We start from the raw sequence: 19,644 nt of genomic DNA, 5'->3' as shown, positions 1-19,644 counted from the left end.
TTGCCTTGTTTAATTATCATTTTGTGTCAATTGTGAAAGCTCGATTAATTACCTAATTCCTGTATCACTTTTTAAACACAGTGTATGTAAAGAGAGAAATTAGAAAAGTAAACTTTATCCTTACGCACTAACCCACTGATAGGAAGATTAATTGAATGCAATCCCTTATGTCTAAGTTCAATCAAATCAAAACTTACTATTTTAATAATGAATTATAAATTCAACTTTGTCTACTCAACTATCATATTGAGCAAGTGCCAAAATTGTACACCATCTCAAAGAAGTTTAGTCAAAGAAAGCACTGATATTTCAAGATACATAATCATCCTAGCAAGAGGGACACTAAATAAATTTAAAAAAAAGAAAAGAAAATTAAATGGAGAACATAGTCAATATTAATATGATTATATATTATATTATAATAATTATAATGAAGGAAAGTAACAACAATAGTGACTCAATCATAGAAATACAACCTTAATATACTGACATGACATGAAGTGTGAACACTACAAACAAGGGAAGGGACATTTATAGAAGCAGCACCTAACAAGCTAGCTTTACCCTCTTTATTTATGATATGATTACACTATTACTACTACTACTTATAGTACACATTCATCATTATTCCTTAACTCTCTCTTTATGTGCCAGTAATCTTCATTCAACAACAACAACAGATTCAATCAAACTTCAAACCCAATGGATCTCATCTCATCTCAATAATGTATCATGTTCATATCTGCAGAAGCCATGATTGGTTGGTTCAAATAACCCATATTCAAAGGGTTGTTGAAGTAATTGTCATTATTATTATCAACAGGTTCAAAAACACCATTTGCAACATTCATGAAGTTGATGATCTCATTCAAAGACTCAAATCTGCTGTTGAGTTCATTCAGTTGAGCTCTAAGCACAGAGTTTTCAGATTCAACAGCCAAGAATCGTTGAGTTGTGAGGTTCATTGAAGTTAGAATCTGTTGATTCTCATTCCTTAGTTGACTCACCTGAACAGCAAGATCATCCAAGTGTTTTTGTTTCCTCATTCGAGATCTTCTTGCTGATTCGCGGTTTGATATCATTCTCTTTCTTTTTCTTTGATCCATCAGAAGCATCAAATCTTCCTCTGAACCTGAATTTGGAAGTGTTGAACAGCCTGAAGATGTTCCACTTGAAGAAGCCATGTGAGATAGAGAGAGTTATTTGCAAAAACAGAACAAAAAACAGAGGAAACAGAACTCAAAACAGAGGAAACAGGACGCAGGACCCAGAAGAAACTAATTTGAAAAAGAGAAAGAAATTGCAGAAAATTGAAAATAATAGTAGTAATAATAATAAAGAGAAAATAAAATAAAGATATAAAAACGATTAGAAAATAGAAATCATGAAACGTAGTAAAGCCAGTAAAGGAAGACAACAGAGAAAGATTGAACTAAATGGGTCCTGCGCCTAACAGTAGAATTGATCATACAACCAGAAAAGAAGATTTCACTCAGAATTTGATACATGAATCTCAAACATCAATAACAATATGTTATGCATTTAAGATTTTGAAGCTTGTTATTGTTTCTTCTAATAACTATAAGCCTCAAACAGAGAGAAACAGAGGTTTGAAAGAGAAAAACGAAAAGCAATGAAAGAAATATCTTAAAAGAAAAGAGAGAGAAAGAAGGAGAAAGTGGAAGAGGAGTGAATGAGTTTGAAGCAGTGAATTTATAGGACAAAAAGGCAAACAAGTTGATGAAAAAATACTATAAAGTCGTACATTGAAATCTAAAAAGATAATAAAGAAAAGAAAAAGGGAGGGTCCTTAATTATTTTGCTTTTTTCTTTGTTTTCTTCTTCTTTTGAGTGATATATATATATATATATATATATATATATATATATATATATATATGGGGTTTGCTAGAACACACCCACTAGTTTTTATGTGGGAGTATTTTAGCAAGTAAATAACTAAAAAGTGGTTAAATACATCCTAAGGTGTATGTTGCTATAACACACCCACTAGTTTTTATGTGGGAGTGTTTTAGCAAGTAAATAACTAAAAAGTGGTTAATTACACCCTAAGGTGTAGCTTTGCTAAAACACTCCCACATAAAAACTAGTGGGTGTGTTCTAGCAAACCCCTATATATATATATATATATATATATATATATATATATATATATATATATATATATATATATATAGGGAGAGAGAGAGAGGGAGAGAGAGAGAGAGAGAGAGAGAGAGAGAGAGAGAGAGAGAGAGAGAGAGAGAGAGAGAGAATTTAATAAAGAAAATAGTGGAAGAAGTAACTAGAAAGAAAGAAACAAATAGTATGGTGGTGGGGGTGTAGGAAGTAATAGTAATAGTAGAGAATGCAATGCAAAGTATCGAATCGAGATCCAGCTGGTAACCAGCAATCACATAGGACGCAATATGTCTTATTTGAAAATACTTCCAAACCATACGGCATCTTCATCCATTATTACCGATATTTTTAAAATCCAAACAACAGGTTCAACCGGTTAAATTAATTTAATAAACGGATAGTTATTAGACAATTGGTTTGATTTCCACGGTTGATTTCAATAGTTCTTATTTTATACATTTTACTTTATTAACCTCTGAAAGCTACTCTACAACTCAATGTTAATGATAGTTTTCTAGAAGACTATGTGTGTTTAGGTATTGGTGGTGGTGCTCGCAGCCACAAAGGTGATTGGGGTGGCTGACTTTTCTTACTATAAAATTGGAGTGAAGTTTGTAGGCCGACTTGCGTGTTATATAGACGGATCTTGATTTTTGCCACATCAAAAGTTATAACTACATTATTTGTGAATCTTGTTGATCTATTTTACGATACTAGTTATTATAACTTGTACGCTTGTGTTACCAATATTCATCATATTAGAGATGTTTTACGTGAAAATAATAACACTAAATTGGTGCATGTTCTTAATAGTTCCATCTTTTTGTGATGACTTTGCTCTTAAGGATTTGCTGAAAAAAAAACACATTTTTATAACCAAGATCCGCGGCAGGAGCCTCGCGCAGAACATTCGGCGCTTCGCGCTCAACATGCTTCCTAGGCAAGATTTGGCCTCTGCCAAGAGCGCCTCGCACAGCGCATGCTCTAGATTGATTTTTAGTCACAATTATTACTATTGAGTATACAATGATAAGAGTCGCGGTTTAATAGTTGGAGGGGCAAGATTCAAAGAGGCACACGGTTAGTAGTAATTTTTTACTTCTTTTTTTTGGTAACAACTTCTGAGTGTGAATTTGATAGTTAGTATTGTTTATTCCAATTAGAGAAGTAATACATCTCCTAAAAAAAATAGAGGAAGACTAGAAATTTACTCAATAACTTCTAACTTCTTTCATTCATAGTTCATACTTCAAATATAACTTACAAAATAAGTGCGTCCCTAGCATTTAGGATACGAGGATTGTTCCTTGAGGTGTTAAAACATTTTTTACAAAAATAAATGATATTCATTCATTAAATTTGATAGTGTATATTAATACAATATCAATTCAAAGTCGTTAATAATAAAAAGAATGAATTTGCGAACAAACTCACAGCAACATCCATGTTGATAGCATAGAACATGAAAGTAAATAAGTCTATACATATGATTATATTTAAGTGTTTGAAATATTTAGGTATCCGGATATGTAACGTTGACGATGCAATTGGATAAAAATTAATCTTTTAACATGAATTAAGTAAACACAAAATTTAGACGTGAAATAATAAAGAATATGGAAAATAAAAAACAAACAAAGTCGCACTAAGACAACGAAATCACCAGAACATGGGAAAGAATAGTAGAAATATGTTCCTTAAAAAAACAGTACAAATATGAGAAAATCACTTATTTAACTAAAAGATAAATAAAAACAATTTAAAGGATGATTTTAGACAAAATTGACTATAAACCACACATTTTTGATAGATCTAGAAGAAGTTTTTTATATTTATTTAACATAATTATGTGATGTGCCGGGGCTTTGAATCTCTTTTAGACCTATTTGCAGCCATAAAGGCCCTACTTTGGAAACATGCATGTAGCTGCTGTCTTGTGTGTCTCAGGACCACACGCATCAGAGTTCTAACAAAAAGAATTTTGCTTTTTATCCAAATGGTTTTCCTCGCTCTCAAAGTAAAAGTCTAAAATGTCCCTACACAACTTAACATGCGCTAGTGTATTTTTGAGCTTATGTTAAGTCACGCTACGTGACTTAACATGCGCTAGTGTATTCTGAACGTGACTTAAGGAACGATATAACTAACGCATGTTAACTCACGCTACGCATGTTAAGTTGTGTAGGGGCATTTTGGACTTTTACTTTGGAAGTGAGCAAAACTATTTGGGTAAAGAGCAGAATTCTAACAAAAAAGGGGCAAGTCACCATTGCAATGATAAAAGACATGTTTACATATATTTTTTCGGTCTCAAATATAAGAATAAAATATATAAATTTGCTATCCCATTTTTTTTTACGGATTACTATCCAAAATATAAGTAAATGTTTTTTGCTATGAAAATTATGAGTAAAGTTAACTAGCTTTATTTTATTTACAACATTCGTAAAATACTCTTGAGTAAAGTCTCATTATGTTTTGTTAATAAAAAAAGTCCCGTTGTGTTTTTCCTTTTGGCTTAAGGTTTATCTTTGGGACTTGATTGAACAATTGTTTTTGCATACAAACTCCTTTCGTGAGCTGTTCTTTCTTCTGTTGGATAAGAGCCCTTCTACTATTGGTTGTAGAAATTGAAATACGAAGAGCTGGTTTTTTTCATGCAAAGTGTTTTTGCAAATTTTTCTGCTTAGAATTAATTCAGTATGTGTAGAACATCTTATTACATGTCGCATGAGTTTCAACTAATATGATTTCTTATTCAACCAAAATTTGTATGTGATCTAGAATTCAAATTTTGCTTCTCGTGACTACCTATATATGTACAAATAATACGACAATAGAGTGACATAAGTTTAATTTTGCTAAAAGAAAAAATTGCTTCTTATTGAATTACACTTGTTATTACAATCAAATGATAAGAGACTGCAACTCCATAAAGTTTGACTAAAACATAGATGAAATGGTAACAATAATCAAAGGCAAATAATAAAATTTGACATGTCTAATCTACATGAAGATCCATATCATAACTAAGACTAAAAGCACAAACAACTTAATTTGATTCATCTTTCTTGGTGAGCAAGCCTTTTCAAGCACAGTTGGAGAGACATTGTCGGGTTCGAGTGGTTTGACATTGATTTCAACCTTCATTCCATGGAAGCAAAAGCCTCTACCACATAGAAAGTAATATGTCTTCGCCTCTAAGAGTTGGAAAACATCTCTTCCTCCTCTAGTGATGTTGCTTATGAAGCCCTTATCAACGCATTTCTCATAATTTGTTTTGTTCACCTCAAGAACATTGTAGATGTGCTTATCAAAACCAAAATCTATTTGCAAAAAAGGGAATTCACTTCAGTTAATAATAAATATTTGCAATGATATAAAATAAAATGCTCAAATATATATTAATCAACATGTGTCAAGAATTAAGGATATGAAAATTGATGAAGGAACATACATAGCCAATCACCCTGGTAGAAGTACTCATTACTTGCCCAATTTGTGAAGTTAATTTTTGGATCCCAAGTATACCTTCCACCTCCAACCCTGTGCAACACAGGTTCTCTTCCTTCTGTTCTGTAAGACCCCATTGCAATGATCATTAGCAAGCAAACTATTATTTTTCTACCAATTTCCATTCTCTACAAAACTTTCCTAGTTCCTATAGTTTAAAGATTTTTTAATTTTCAAATGGACAAAAAGAACTTAATTTAGTTGCAAAATTCATGTCACAGATGTGACAAAAATTGAAGCCAAAATTTGTGTTTGTAACAGTTTTACCCATCAAAATGTACCCATCATGCTTTTCTAGTTTCAAATTAACATTTGGGTAGTTCATCTTTTATTTACTGCGTCAAAGTAAAACAAACTTTTGATCACCCATTCAGATTTAATTTGGTGCAACACACAAATTAGTTGCTAAAATCACACACGAACTTGCTCATTGTTTCTGTCGTCTCAGTCATAAATCTCATCAATTTTAGTGTTGGTCCAATAATTTTTAATAGAAACTGAGATTTAAAGCAAATTTTAATATACGTAATTTTTTTTTTTTATCTTTATATGTGGCCATTTTATTTATAAAATCTAAATAATAATATTTTACTAGCAGGCCTAAAAAATATAATGTTTAGTAAACATAAATATTCAATGAACAGGTAACCAAAAAAAAATATTCAATGAATATATTGAAACCTCGTATAGACTATGAGGACCAATTCCATAGAATTTGATTTAGGGAACTATTAAAAAAAAAAAACAGGTTTTTACCATCCTTACCAACAAATACCAACTTTTTTTGTTGGTAGAATCAAATACCAACTTTAAGGTGTGTCTATCGTGTATCATAGATCAACACAATATCAGGATTGACGCCATTGATGATTTTAGTTCTTAGTTAAATTTTTTCATTTTTATACAAATTATTCTTTTCAGCAAATGACCAAATGAAAAAATAGGTCGTAAAATTTATTTTTTATTTTTTTAGTCTTAAAAAATAACGAAAAATAATTTATGACAAATTTATTTTGTCGGTCGTTTGTTAAAAACAATTTTTTTTTGGTGGTGTAAAAAAAACGATTAATTGTGCACATTTATTTTTATATTTTATCAATAACGTTTAACTTAATGAAATATTTGTTGCTTAATATATTTCAACAAAATTTTAGGAAAAAATGATTTATTAAGTGTTATTTTATAATGATGTGGTAGTTTTACTATACATTTTTTTACTGAAGCAATTAATAAGTATTACATTAAAAAACATGTAATTAAAAAAAGATTGGTAGAATACACAATTCATGTAAAATAATTTTATACTGATATTCAATAAAAACTCATTATATTACTGTATAAGTAAACTTCGTAACTATATTTTAAAAATAATTACAAAATAATAAAGAGTTCAAAAAGCTAATAAATCATATCAGTGACGGATCCAGAAATTTTAATAAGTGGGATCAAAGTTATATCATAAAAATTTATGTAAAACTATACAAACGTGTAAGCATGCAAAATTTATATAGGTTATGTTTATAATTACTCTAAAATGTTGATTTTTAAGATATTTTTCTATTTCTAGCCGAGTATCAAAAATATAACCCTAATTAATTATTTTTTCAACCACCAACGTCAATCATAGAGCCTTTTTCCAACAAATATAAGAATACTTTAAAATATAATAGTAGTTTTATGGTCTTGCTAACGATATGCTCTTAGAGAATTGGTTAAATATTTCATAAAAGAAAAAAATTTCTTAAAAATAAGCGTTATTTTTGTCGATATAATAATTACAACAACTTTTTTATAAAAACTTACTTCTTTTAATGTATTATCTAGTGCTCTTAGAATACTCATTAAGATCCTTCTTAGTTTTGTAATTTTTTATAGGATTATAAATGAACTATGTGAAGACAATAATACTGTACAAGTAGGGTCAAACGGCATAAATATCAAATTTCAGGTTAAAAATACAATACGCGAGTGGTGGCAAGTGGGGTCGGTTGACCCCATTGCCCCCACATTGCATCCGTGCCTGAATCAGATAGATTTTCAATAATAAAGAGGTTAGTTTGAATAATATTAAGGGTTGTGATAATTAGTGTCGTTGAGGCACTTGTTAAGAGGGTGATTATGTCTTAAGATGATTTTACTATATTTCATTCATTAACAAGTGCACCATATGCATTTGTTAGCATTTTCAAAATCTTAATGAAAGCGGTAAGGTGTGTCAATTAGCTTTTAATAAAAATTCTAATGATAACTTCTCTTTAGGCACCTAATGATTGCTCTCATCCACCCATCTAACAACAATAGACTATTATTTTCTTTCAAAAAACAATAGACTATTATTCAATACTTTGAGATTAGTTGAGCTACTTTTTAAATCGGATCACCCGATTTGAAATGTGTTATAAGCAATTGTTAACTACCATTCAACTTTCATGGGTGTGCCTAAAGAGCAACTTCCAATCGAATGGGCAAGGAACGTGTTCGGTTATCAAATTCTGAAACTAGGCCCATGTTTAGTGGTGTTGTACCTAAGACCCATGTTGGATTGGACAATTTTACCATACACCCCTGTCTTCACTCCTACAAACAATTAAATATGCCAATTTTATCCCTTTTGATATTTTAAGGGTCTTGCTAACAAGTACCCTTAGGGTAAGGACACTTGTTAAGAATTCAAGAATATAAATAATGGGTCATGTTAACTTGTGCCCTTAGGGCACATGTTAAGCAACCCAAAAATGGAAACATTTTCTTAAATTTTGTGCATTCAATTATTGAAAAGTAAAAAAGTTAAAGTCAAATGCATTAATTACAATAGAATATTTCTATTTTGAATCATTAACTTGTGCCTTGAGGGCACAAGTGAACATTTCCCATAAATAATTGATACATCCTCCGGTCACTAATATAAGCAAAAATCCATTTTTTAGATACATTCAATTAATGATGTATGTGACATATAATAAAGACTACATACATCATTAATTGAATGTATCTAAAAAGTTGATTTTTGCTTATATTAGTGACCGGAGGGTGTAAGTTTTATGTAAAAAAATGTTACTTTTTAAAGTTTCAATACATTGAATGCATCATTTTCAAGACAAAGTTTCTTTTTTAGACTTGTTAACAAGTCCCTTGAGGGCACTTGTTACCATTTCTCTTAAAATTTTACACTTTCATTTAGCACTCATAATTTTAACCTTTTTCGGATTTATGTGTTTACCCCCCTAAATGACATTTTTTATTTGAAAAAAAATATATGAAAAACTTACTTTTTCCAATTTATACAATTTCTCATAAACATTCCCGGTCCTTAATATAAGAAAATTTTCAAAAAAAGTTTTGGTCCTATTTATAAGAAAATGTCACAACTTTTAAGGATAGTTATTGCTTAAAAGACTTTTTTATCCCTCATTTAATGTCTGTCTTTTTAATATTAGTGGATGTATTTAATGTTTCACAACATTCTATAAAGGTATATTTGTAAAAATGTTTAAAAAGTTACAACAATTAATGCTGGCATTGGTTTTTTGTTTTTTGGTTTTTTGGAGTGTGTGTATATATATATATATATATATATATATATATATATATATATATATATATATATATATATATATATATATTCCCTCCGGTCCTTATTATAAGAAACAATTGACTTTTTTGGTTCATAAAATAATTAATGTATCTTGTTATAAATATAGACTAGATGCATCAGTTACACAATGAACCTAAAAAGTCAACTTTTTCTTATAATAAGGACCGGAGGGAGTATGTGTGTGTGTGTGTGTGTGTGTGTGTATATATATATAAATATATATATATATATATATATATATATATATATATATATATATATATATATATATATATAGGGTTATGTTACAAGCCACTATTTGGTGGTGTCTTTTATCAAGTCACACCTCAAGGTGTGATTTTCACTTTTTAGTTATATCTTTGATAAAAGACACCTTCATAAAAAGTAGTTGGTGTCTTTTAACAAATGCTCATAGAGTAACTTGATAAAAGACACCTTCATAAAATGTGTCTTCTATCATAACCCATATATATATATATATATATATATATATATATATATATATATATATATACTAGTAATAATACCCGTGCAACGCACGGGATACTCCATGCTTAACGTTGATAGTTAATGTTAATGTGTCAATTGCAAAATATTTGTAATTACCATTTGAGAATGATAATCTGACACTACAATGGAAGTGTGTTGAATCAAGGGTAGACAGTAAGCGTCTTTATTATGGACGCTTTATTTTGTCTCCACTTAGAAAAGGTCAAGCAGATACAATAGGCATTGCAATGCAAGAATTTTGCTCGGAGAAATAGAGGGAACTTGTATCTACTATAATATCCATGTAGTTTGTTATATCTAATATGGGTGTAATTTTTTTTTTAGACTTTAAACTTAAGATTTAACAATACTAAGACTACATAAAAATCTATAGCCCCCCATGCTTACTTTTGACTTAATGATACCAAAACTATATAAAACTCTATAACCTACCGTATTTTTTAGAAATACAAAATTGTAGGCCTTAACGATAAGAAAACTAAATAAAACACTATAAAAAGTGAAACATTTTCGACAATTAACTTTCTTTTTGTGGTGTCCGGGATTCGAACCCCGAATCTTGCATATATTATGCATTGTCCTTACCAACTGAGCCAAGCTCACGGGGACAATTAACTAAACAACGGAGTACAATGTGAATCAAAAGAAATTTATAACATTATTCCATCAACACTCAATGCCTCTAATATTAGCAAAACTAATACATACATTAGACTTTTTGAAAACTATGTTGTTGGTTTAATTTTCTAAAATTCCTTGTAAAAGCAATTACATACTTCATGTGTAGTTATGTGGTTATACCAATACTAATACTTCACATACAATTTCTTTTTTTGGTCAATATACTTCACAGACAATTAGTTATACTAATATGCACATATGAAAGTCTGACTGATATTATTAATTGATTATTATACGTATAATTGTTTATACTATTTCTTGTCCAAAAAAAAATTGTTTATACTATTTGTTTATGATAATACACTATATATGTATGTGCACAAATAATACTAATAATACTACTAAAATGATGGGAATAAGAAGTGGTGAATCTGAATCCAGTGATTGATAGTATTAAAAAGACATACACTAATTCACAATAAAAAGTGTCCAAATAATTTTTTTTATTAGTCCGTCTAAATTGACATTAGGGAGAATCAAACCTGAGACATTGGACATACAAAGTAGTAATACAGAGTTTCGAAGAAGACAAATTAAGACATAATTATAAACCCAACATCATACTCAAAAGCTGCAAGCCTTCTCAATTTTAAGTTTTCATCTTCGGTGGAAGTTGAAAGTCTAGTGTGGTTAACTTGGAGAGCTTCTTCACATTGGAGTATATCTTGAGATTTTGGATAACACATGAAGTAACAATGACAATATCTCTATTGCATATTGGTTTTCCAATAGTTCATTGTTAATTGTTAATTTAACACATACACTGATTACAAAGATAATTCTATTGGTAATTGTTCAATACATGGGCTTCAAAAAACAAAATCCTATGGAATTTTTCTAGGGAACTATGAGGTATGCAAAGACTAATGTAAAAAACTGCAGGTTGAAGTCCTGTTAAAGCATGACAAAGGGTGATGCAAACAAAACACAAAATTATTCTTCAGCACAGATCTAATCGCCTCTCAAAATTACCAAGGAAATAAAACATCTAGCCTATATATCGATACTTCAACTTGGTTAGATAAAAGAAAAATAGCTAGTAAAAGCAAAATAATGACATACAGACCACAATATATTCAAAGAACTTATCGACTTAATAATACTCTAGCACAATGCAAAGAGATAAAGTCTACCTTATTGAATTCTTGAATATAACTTGAACAATCATGACTAACAGAAGAGCTGGAGATGCTCTTTGATTGAGGACATGCATCGACAATTCTTTGAAGAAACATGTTTAGCAAGCAGGTCCTGCTATTTGTTCTACAACTATAAGAAAAGGAAAATAAATCAAAATTTGCCTGCAAACTGTGTTTCATCATTGACATTTAGCCAATTCCTTACCAATTCACCACTCATTCCGGCAAGTTTGAGGCTTTGCAAGGACAGCAGGAACCTTCACCAACAAAACCTGTATCAAAATAAGTTGGCTAAAATATAAGGATTGCAACAAATAATAAAAGAGAGAGATAAAAGAGGAAAATCAAATAAAGCAAAATATAATGAGTCAAAGTGTTAATGAGGAAGAATGAATATATTACAATCCCAATCTAAGTTTCTATACATCAGCTACAATGCAAATAATAAAAAGACTATAAAAATTCAATTCATCGATTCAAAATCACAGAAGAACATACTGCAGAAATTTAAGATTGGAGCAAAAATAGTCTAAAAAAAGCGACACTAATGAAATTACCTGCGAGATGGGCCTTGAAACAGGTCAAGAAAAGAAAGACACCCTGATCTGCAAACATAAATATGCAATAAAAAAGCAAACATAATCTGAGACACCCTGATCTGCAAACATAAACGCAAACACCCTGAAGGTATTGAAATAATAGAAAAGATAGAGGTCTTAAGATGAGGCAGAGATACATACGATGGAATGACATAGTATTGTTAGAAATAATTGTGGGATTTTTTTGGAGTAAAAAGTTGAAATCCATGAGAAGATAAGTCAGTTTTGAGATTGAAGACAGAGATAAAGAAAAATTTGAATTTCGAAAATCAAATGGAGAGGGAATGTTGTTGTAACCAAAGAAAGCTTGTGAAAAGATTCGATGACTTGAAAATGAGAGAAGAGAAGAGAGAGACAGACATCATCTGACGTCTGGTGGAGTTCCCTTTTCTTATTGGCTGGATTTTCTTATGATAAAAATGGGTATACTTATTAATTATTTTTAGGGCTGGTTTTTGTTTGATCTATTTTCTGATGAAGTGTACGAAGGAAGCCAATCTTTTAGATCTCTTTTAAATTGACATGGGACCGCTTGCCATTAGTTTATTATTATATGTGAATTTGAATGAAGGAAGCCAAGCCAACTTTGCTGAAGGTTTATTTGTCCTAGAGCTGATTTGAATTTGTATGCCAAAAGAAGCTAAAAACTTGTACTTCAAAATGTTGTGATTAATATGTGGCATTGGTTATAGCTTGACACCTGTAGATTGATACTATGAAGGTGTGAAATAAAGGTCTAATATTAAGATTAAGATATATATATATATATATATATATATGTGTGTGTGTGTGTGTGTGTGTGTGCAGTCAAATGATAACATCGACACACTTGATCTTTAAGGGTGTGTTTGGATCACCAAAGAAAGTGAGAGGAAAGATTGTAAGAGGAAAGATTGTTAAAGGAAAGAAAGTATGAGGAAAGTGAATGGAAAGTTAGATGATTTTTTTAGTTGTTTGGTATAAGTGAAAGTGATTGGATAGTGAGAGGAAAGAAAGATGTATGTTTAGTAAAAGACATAACTATCCTTATATATGTATATATTTATAGAATAAATATTAATTTGATTATTATTTTGTTTTTGTAATTATTTATTTTTTATTAAAAACTACCACTGCACCAATAATATATATCGAAAAATATTTATGAAAGAATAATATAAAAAAAATGAAAAACAAGCAACGCTGTTAGAGAAAAGCGCAAATAAAAAATAAAAATGATATGCAAAAATGTAATTGGAAAATGAAGGGTAATTATGACATTTCAGTACATTGAAACTTTCCATGCTACTTTCTTCACTCCACTGGACGGAAACCTTTCAACCCATGGGCCCCACCAAAAAGATGCTTTCTTTCCACTCTCACAAAGCAACCAAACAAGGGAAAGAAAGTCTTTCCATAAACTTTCCATTCTTCATGCTTTCTTTCCTTCATCCATCCATGGTACCAAACACAGCCTTAAAAAAAAAAAATCAACACACATTTGTGCGGGTTCTCCACAATCCAACTCATTCTCGCATCACTCTTTTATGAATGTATAAATTTTACGAATGTATAATTCAGTGAAGGATGCTTGTTGATTTCGAGAATCATGCTTTATGTTTTCCGGTTTGTTAAATTTTACGAATGTATAATTCAGTGAAGGATGCTTGTTGATTTCGAGAATCATGCTTCTCCAGTAAGATAATGAGAATGATGTAGAACTAAGGGTATTTGTCTAATCATTAATCATCGGGCTCACCAAAGAGGAGAATAAAATTTGAGAATAAACAATGACAAATTAAATGAAACTAAATTATGTGACTATGAAAAATGAATCACACGACAACATTATATGACTAAACCAAAATACCACAATCAATTACGGTTAAGAAAAGAGAAACAAAGAATTGGGAAGTTGATTGAAGAGTTCAAATTAAAACTAACAGTGAGCCATTATATGGATGAACTAGCGAAAAAGAAGATTAGTGAGATGGGAGATGATCTTTACCATACAAAGCACACCATATTTAGGTTTGAACTTGAAATTCAAATCTAGTATTTTAGGGGTTTTATTTTTAGATCAGGATATGAGGAGTGTTGTTTTTAGGTTTTGGGTACACATGAATTGACAGTTTTTCGGTAAAAATACCTACACCAAAATACTTATTAAAAGTTTTATGGAAATTTTACACACCAAAAACGTTAAAAGGAAGTTCTTCAGAAAGAAATGTACGCTGGAAAACTTTCGAAGGGATTTCTGGTGTATTCATTCAAAAATTTATTCTCTTGAACACTTTGAAAAAAGTAAGAGTAAAAAATGAATGTTTCAATTTAAATATGTGGGCAAAACTGACTATTCATGTAAAATGAAGGGATGAGAGTGTATAATTTTTAGGGTATAAGGTATGATTTTCCAAGGATTGGTAAGAGGCGTATTGGACAAGCATCTTTTCATATTTGGGGACTACAATAAAAAGACAAATGAGGCTTAATTGATTGCAGCTTTTCTTAGAAATCGTGGTTGACAACCCCACAAAAACGGCCTGTGAGGTGGAGATTGCCCCCACTTATAAACACATTGTCAGGCCATGTCCTATCGGATGTGGGACTCTTAACACACCCCCTCACGACCAGCACTATTGGGCTGGGTTCGTGGACATAAATGGTGGGTGACCCGATAGCAGGTGGCCCAATGGATCTTAGAGAGGCTCTGATACCATCTTAGAAATCGTGGTTGGGCTTAACACAACCCCACAAAACCGGCTTGTGAGGTGAGGATTGCCCCCACTTATAAACACATTGTCAGGCCATGTCCTATCCGATGCGGGACTCTTAACAGCTTTCGTTGGGCAGTGTTTTGTTTGGTGAACAATGTGTGAACTTCTCCTCTCACCCTGAGACGTTTCACACTGCTTGGATTTTCGAGAGTACCCTTGTTAGTGTTTTAAAAATCAAATACGTGTTTTTGGATCTATAATCCGAAAAAGAAGGAAAATTAAGTATTAATCATTTGAATTTTAAAATATGGATGTAATGGATAACACAAATAATTATATTAAAATATTCTTCCGTATACAAAACATAGTTAGAGCATCCACAATGCAGACATCCATTTTTGGGTTCTTAAATATCACTAATTTATAATTTTTTAATAGTAGTACCTAATAAGCACTCAATCGCTGCAACCCATGTTTCATACAAAGTTCTTAAATGGGACCCACTAATCAACTATTAATAACTTTATATCATTATATTTCAATTTTTTAATATTAAAATAGTGTGGGTCCCGCTTAAAAGTGGGGGTCTTAAGTAAGACCCTGAAAAAAATTCTCCCTATTGAGGGTACCTAATAGGTATCGGGTGATCTTAGTTCTCTAATATTACACATTTTAACTAATCTTCAATGAAGTATGCGATATCATCCTCTACACTCGCAAGACTATTATCTTGAACTCTCACAACATCTTCAACATTTTTAGCCTCTTTAACTCTCTCAACATCTTCTAACTTCTTATCATCTTTAACATTTTGAAGGCCATCAACTTTATTATCATTTTGAGATTTCACATTATTTCAAACTATCACATCACCATGAGCACGATTGAGTTCATTGTACTTACACATTCTAGAAAAACAGCGAAACCCTCGGTTTGATGTATTTGGTTGGCAATGATTTTTCCAGAGTCAGTCAGCACCCTCCACCGAAAGAAGATGATTTTATATTTTTGGATGTGTGTGGAGTTGTCAGCCATATTTTTTTACGTCAGATGTACCATGCCTACCCTGTTGCTTTTAATGAAAACAATAAGAATTTAATTTATAGGTCTTGTTAGGGCACTTGTTAAGGATTTTAAAATAAAAGCTAATGTTAACTTGTGTCCTGAAGGCACATGTTAAGATACTCATTATAGAAATACACATATCAAAAGGCGTGCATTCAACTTCTTAAAAATTGTTATATTGTGTTTTCCAATGCAAAATTGTTCTATTTAGGTTGCTTAACATGTGCCCTAAGGGCACAAGTTAACATGACCCTAAAATAAATACTCCCTCCGGTCTCAAATATAAGAAAAGATTACTTTTTTAGATTCATTGAATAATTAATGTATCTGCTTTACAATGTAGACCACATACATTAACTACTCAATGAACCTAAAAAATGAATATTTTCTTATATTTGAGACCGGAGGGAGTAATCTGTAATATTTATGTAGAAAACATTACTTTTTCAGGTTTCAATGTGTTGAAAGCATCAATCCCAAAATAAAATTTATTCTTTAGACTTTTTAACGAGTGACCCAAAGATACTTGTTAGCCTTTCCCTAATTTATAATCATCGACAATAGTATTTGGAATATGGGCACACGCTAGGCACGACGTACCATGCATAGTCTCGTTGTTTTTATTTAATGTGATGTGTTTCCACATTAATTAAAGAGGTCATTGGATTTGTACCAAAAAAAAAAAAAGAGAGGTCATTGGATGCATATTGACAATGGTTATAAATTACACTCTTGTTGGTTTAATTAAAAACAAGTTAAGCACGATAACGTTCCTATAAAATTTATATTGTTTTATTATAAAAATATGTATTTTTTTTATCATAAACAAGTTGTTATAGATAGTGTCGTGCCTAACTTAAAAGTTAAAATCTATGTATATTTGTTTTATTAAAAAACAAGTCAGGCACGATACCTATACAGCTATGCTCCTCTTTTACCCTTTCATCATCTGCAATGCAACATTGTCCATTTTACACTTAAACTCCTCATTTAATATAGTATTAAATTTACTTGTACACAAAAATAATCGACACACAAATTATAATTAATTAAACTATCATGTTTTTTAAGACTATCTACAACGTAGCATGCATCTTGGATTGTTAAATGGATTATGTATGTACATATAATTTATTTTATAATTATTTTTTTTATTGTTAATAGTAAAAAAACATATAACTTATCCAAATTAACACCTCAATTTTTTTTTATCGAATGGATCCCACAAAGAACTCTAAATTATTACATTTCATTGAAAACTATTTATTTTAATACAATTTTGTTTTTGCCACTTGTAAAAAAGTGAAGTGAGATAGAATGCTTCCATAATCATCATACTCTACAAATATCTTATTTATTTTCTTTACAACGTGGGTGATAATTTAACTTAATATTAAATAGGTGAAAGATTCACCGTTGTGAATTGTGATGCTCTAATATCCGAAAAAATGTAAAAAAAAAAAAAAATCAATAATAGTTGTCATTAATAGTTTTTGGATCATGCTAACAAATACTCTTTTTTTAATAGTGTGCTAGCAGATATTAATAGTATAAGTTTTTTTTATTGAAAATATTTGTTTTACAAATATTTGAATTCACATTTTTCAAGAGAATATTAATATATTGATTTCCTTAATATTTGAAAATATAAGAGAATATTCTCTCCGTTCCATAATAACTGAGCCATTTGCAACAAAATATTGTCCCAAAAAAATTGATCCCTTTCACTTTTCAATACAATAATAATTACATTTTTTCAATTATAACTCTAATTAGTACTCCATCTGTCTCTAAATAATAGTCGTTTAAGGTTTGTGCACGATTGTTAAGGAAATGTTTAATTGTGTTGATTTCAATGGTAAAATTAGTATCATTTACTAAAACACCCTTATTAATTGTAGTTAGTGGAGTAGTTAAGTTTGATGAAATTCAATAAATAAGGGTATAATAATGGAAAAAAATAATAAATGTTGCATTGATATTCTAAAGTGACAATTATTTTGAGAAAAAAAATGCTAAAAAGACAAATATTGTGAGACGGAGGGAGTACTACTTTCTCCACTGCCAATTCAATATATTCTACTCCATCCGTTTCAAAATGAGTGTCACTTTAACTAAAAAAATTTGTTTCAAAATGAATGTCACTTTACATTTCCAATACAACTTTAATTTTTTTCTTTCAACTTTACCCTCAATAAATACTCTAACTTTTCTCTCACACAATTTTCAATGCAACTTTAAGTTTGTCTTTTTCTTATAAAGTAAGGGCAGTTTAGTAAAAGTGTTATGTCTAATGATTATTTCATTCAATTTCTTAATCTGCGTGCAATTGGCTAAAACGACACTCATTTTAAAACGGATGGAGTACTTTACATATTGATTTCCTTAATATATTTGAAAGTATAAGAGAATACTCCCTCCGTCCCATAATAACTGAGCCATTTGCAACAAAATATTGTCCAAAAAAATTGACCCATTTCACTTTTCAATACAATAATAATTACATTTTTTCAATTATAACTCTAATTAATACTACTTTCATCACACTCAATTCAATATATTGATTTCCTTAATATACTTTGCATATTGATTTCCTTAACATATTTGAAAGTATAAGAGAATACTCCCTCCGTCCCATAATAACTATATATTTGAAAGTATAAAAGAATACTCCATCCGTCTCATAATAACTAATAACTGAGCAATTTGCAACAAAATATTGTCCCAAAAAATTGATTCATTTCACTTTTCAATACAATAACAATTACATTTTTTCAATTATAACTCTAATTAATATTACTTTCATCACTTCCAATTCAATATACTTTACTTTGCATTTATGATAAGAAGGAATCCACCAATACTTGACAAGACACTAAAGACTATTTTTCTCTCTCTCTTTCGCTTATAAATTTTTTCTTAATATGTGTGAAATGAACAAAAGACCCAGTTAAAATGGAACGGATGAAGTATTAATATATTTGAATTCACATTTTTCAAGAATTCACATTTTATGAAATCTTTAACCAATTCTCTTCAAACATGTGGTTAGCAAGACTATAAAACTACAATTATATTTTAAACTCGATGACATTTGTAGTTGAAAAATAAGTAATTATAGTTATATTTTTTATACTGGGCTAGAATGAAAAGATATTTAAAAAAAATTATAAACATAACTTATATAATTTTTTGATTAAAAAAAACTTATATAATTTTTTTTTTTTACAAAAAAACTTATATAATTTTTATACACTTACACATTTATATAATTTCTTATAAATTTTTAGGAGAATGTTAACCAGTACCCCTGGGCATTGGTTAAGCAGCTAAGAAAGGTAACATTTTATTAAAAAGTTGTGTAATAATTAGTTAGTCAAAAGTAACCGTTTATATTTTCAAGACAATTTTTCTACTTTTGAATTCCTTAAACCAGTGTCCTGGGGCACTGGTTACCAAGACCCAAATTTTTATTATGACTTTGACCTTATTTATTAAAATTTCCGAATTAATAATAAAACATTAATAATGCAATTAGGCCCCGTTTGGATTGAACTTATAAAAAATAGCTTATGTAAATAGATAAGTTTTTTATTTTAATTTATAAGCTCTTACTAACGAAAATTGTATCTTCATAAACCGTCTTTTCAGAAAATACCTTAACAAACATATAAATAATACATAAAAACTTATTTGTTTGCATA

General features: G+C 30.0%; 1 protein-coding gene, 1 long non-coding RNA gene and 1 pseudogene across 2 annotated transcripts; all 3 read right to left on the bottom strand.

Moving 5' to 3' along the window:
- Positions 1-389: 389 nt before the first annotated feature.
- LOC146943179 (bZIP transcription factor 44 pseudogene) lies at positions 390-1,687 on the bottom strand (annotated as a pseudogene).
- Positions 1,688-5,006: 3,319 nt separating this feature from the next.
- On the bottom strand, positions 5,007-5,837 carry LOC146943178 (early nodulin-like protein 20). Its single transcript, XM_085758063.1, has 2 exons — positions 5,600-5,837; positions 5,007-5,468 (listed from the first exon to the last, which is right to left on the bottom strand). The coding sequence occupies exons 1-2, from the start codon at positions 5,778-5,780 to the stop codon at positions 5,149-5,151; spliced, it is 501 nt and encodes a 166-aa protein (XP_085614189.1). The 5' UTR covers positions 5,781-5,837; the 3' UTR covers positions 5,007-5,148.
- Positions 5,838-10,867: 5,030 nt separating this feature from the next.
- Positions 10,868-12,836, bottom strand: LOC146943177 (uncharacterized). The gene is made up of 4 exons (XR_015033580.1): positions 12,321-12,836; positions 12,138-12,185; positions 11,786-11,852; positions 10,868-11,710 (listed from the first exon to the last, which is right to left on the bottom strand). It is a non-coding gene; the product is annotated as an uncharacterized LOC146943177 (long non-coding RNA).
- Positions 12,837-19,644: the final 6,808 nt, after the last annotated feature.

This window comes from Medicago sativa, chromosome 3 (assembly GCF_051527215.1).
Source record: "Medicago sativa cultivar Bolivia chromosome 3, Bolivia_mono, whole genome shotgun sequence".
Lineage (NCBI taxonomy): Eukaryota > Viridiplantae > Streptophyta > Magnoliopsida > Fabales > Fabaceae > Medicago > Medicago sativa.
Note: the sequence above shows the minus strand (reverse complement) of the source record. Positions and strands in the feature narration are given on the sequence as shown.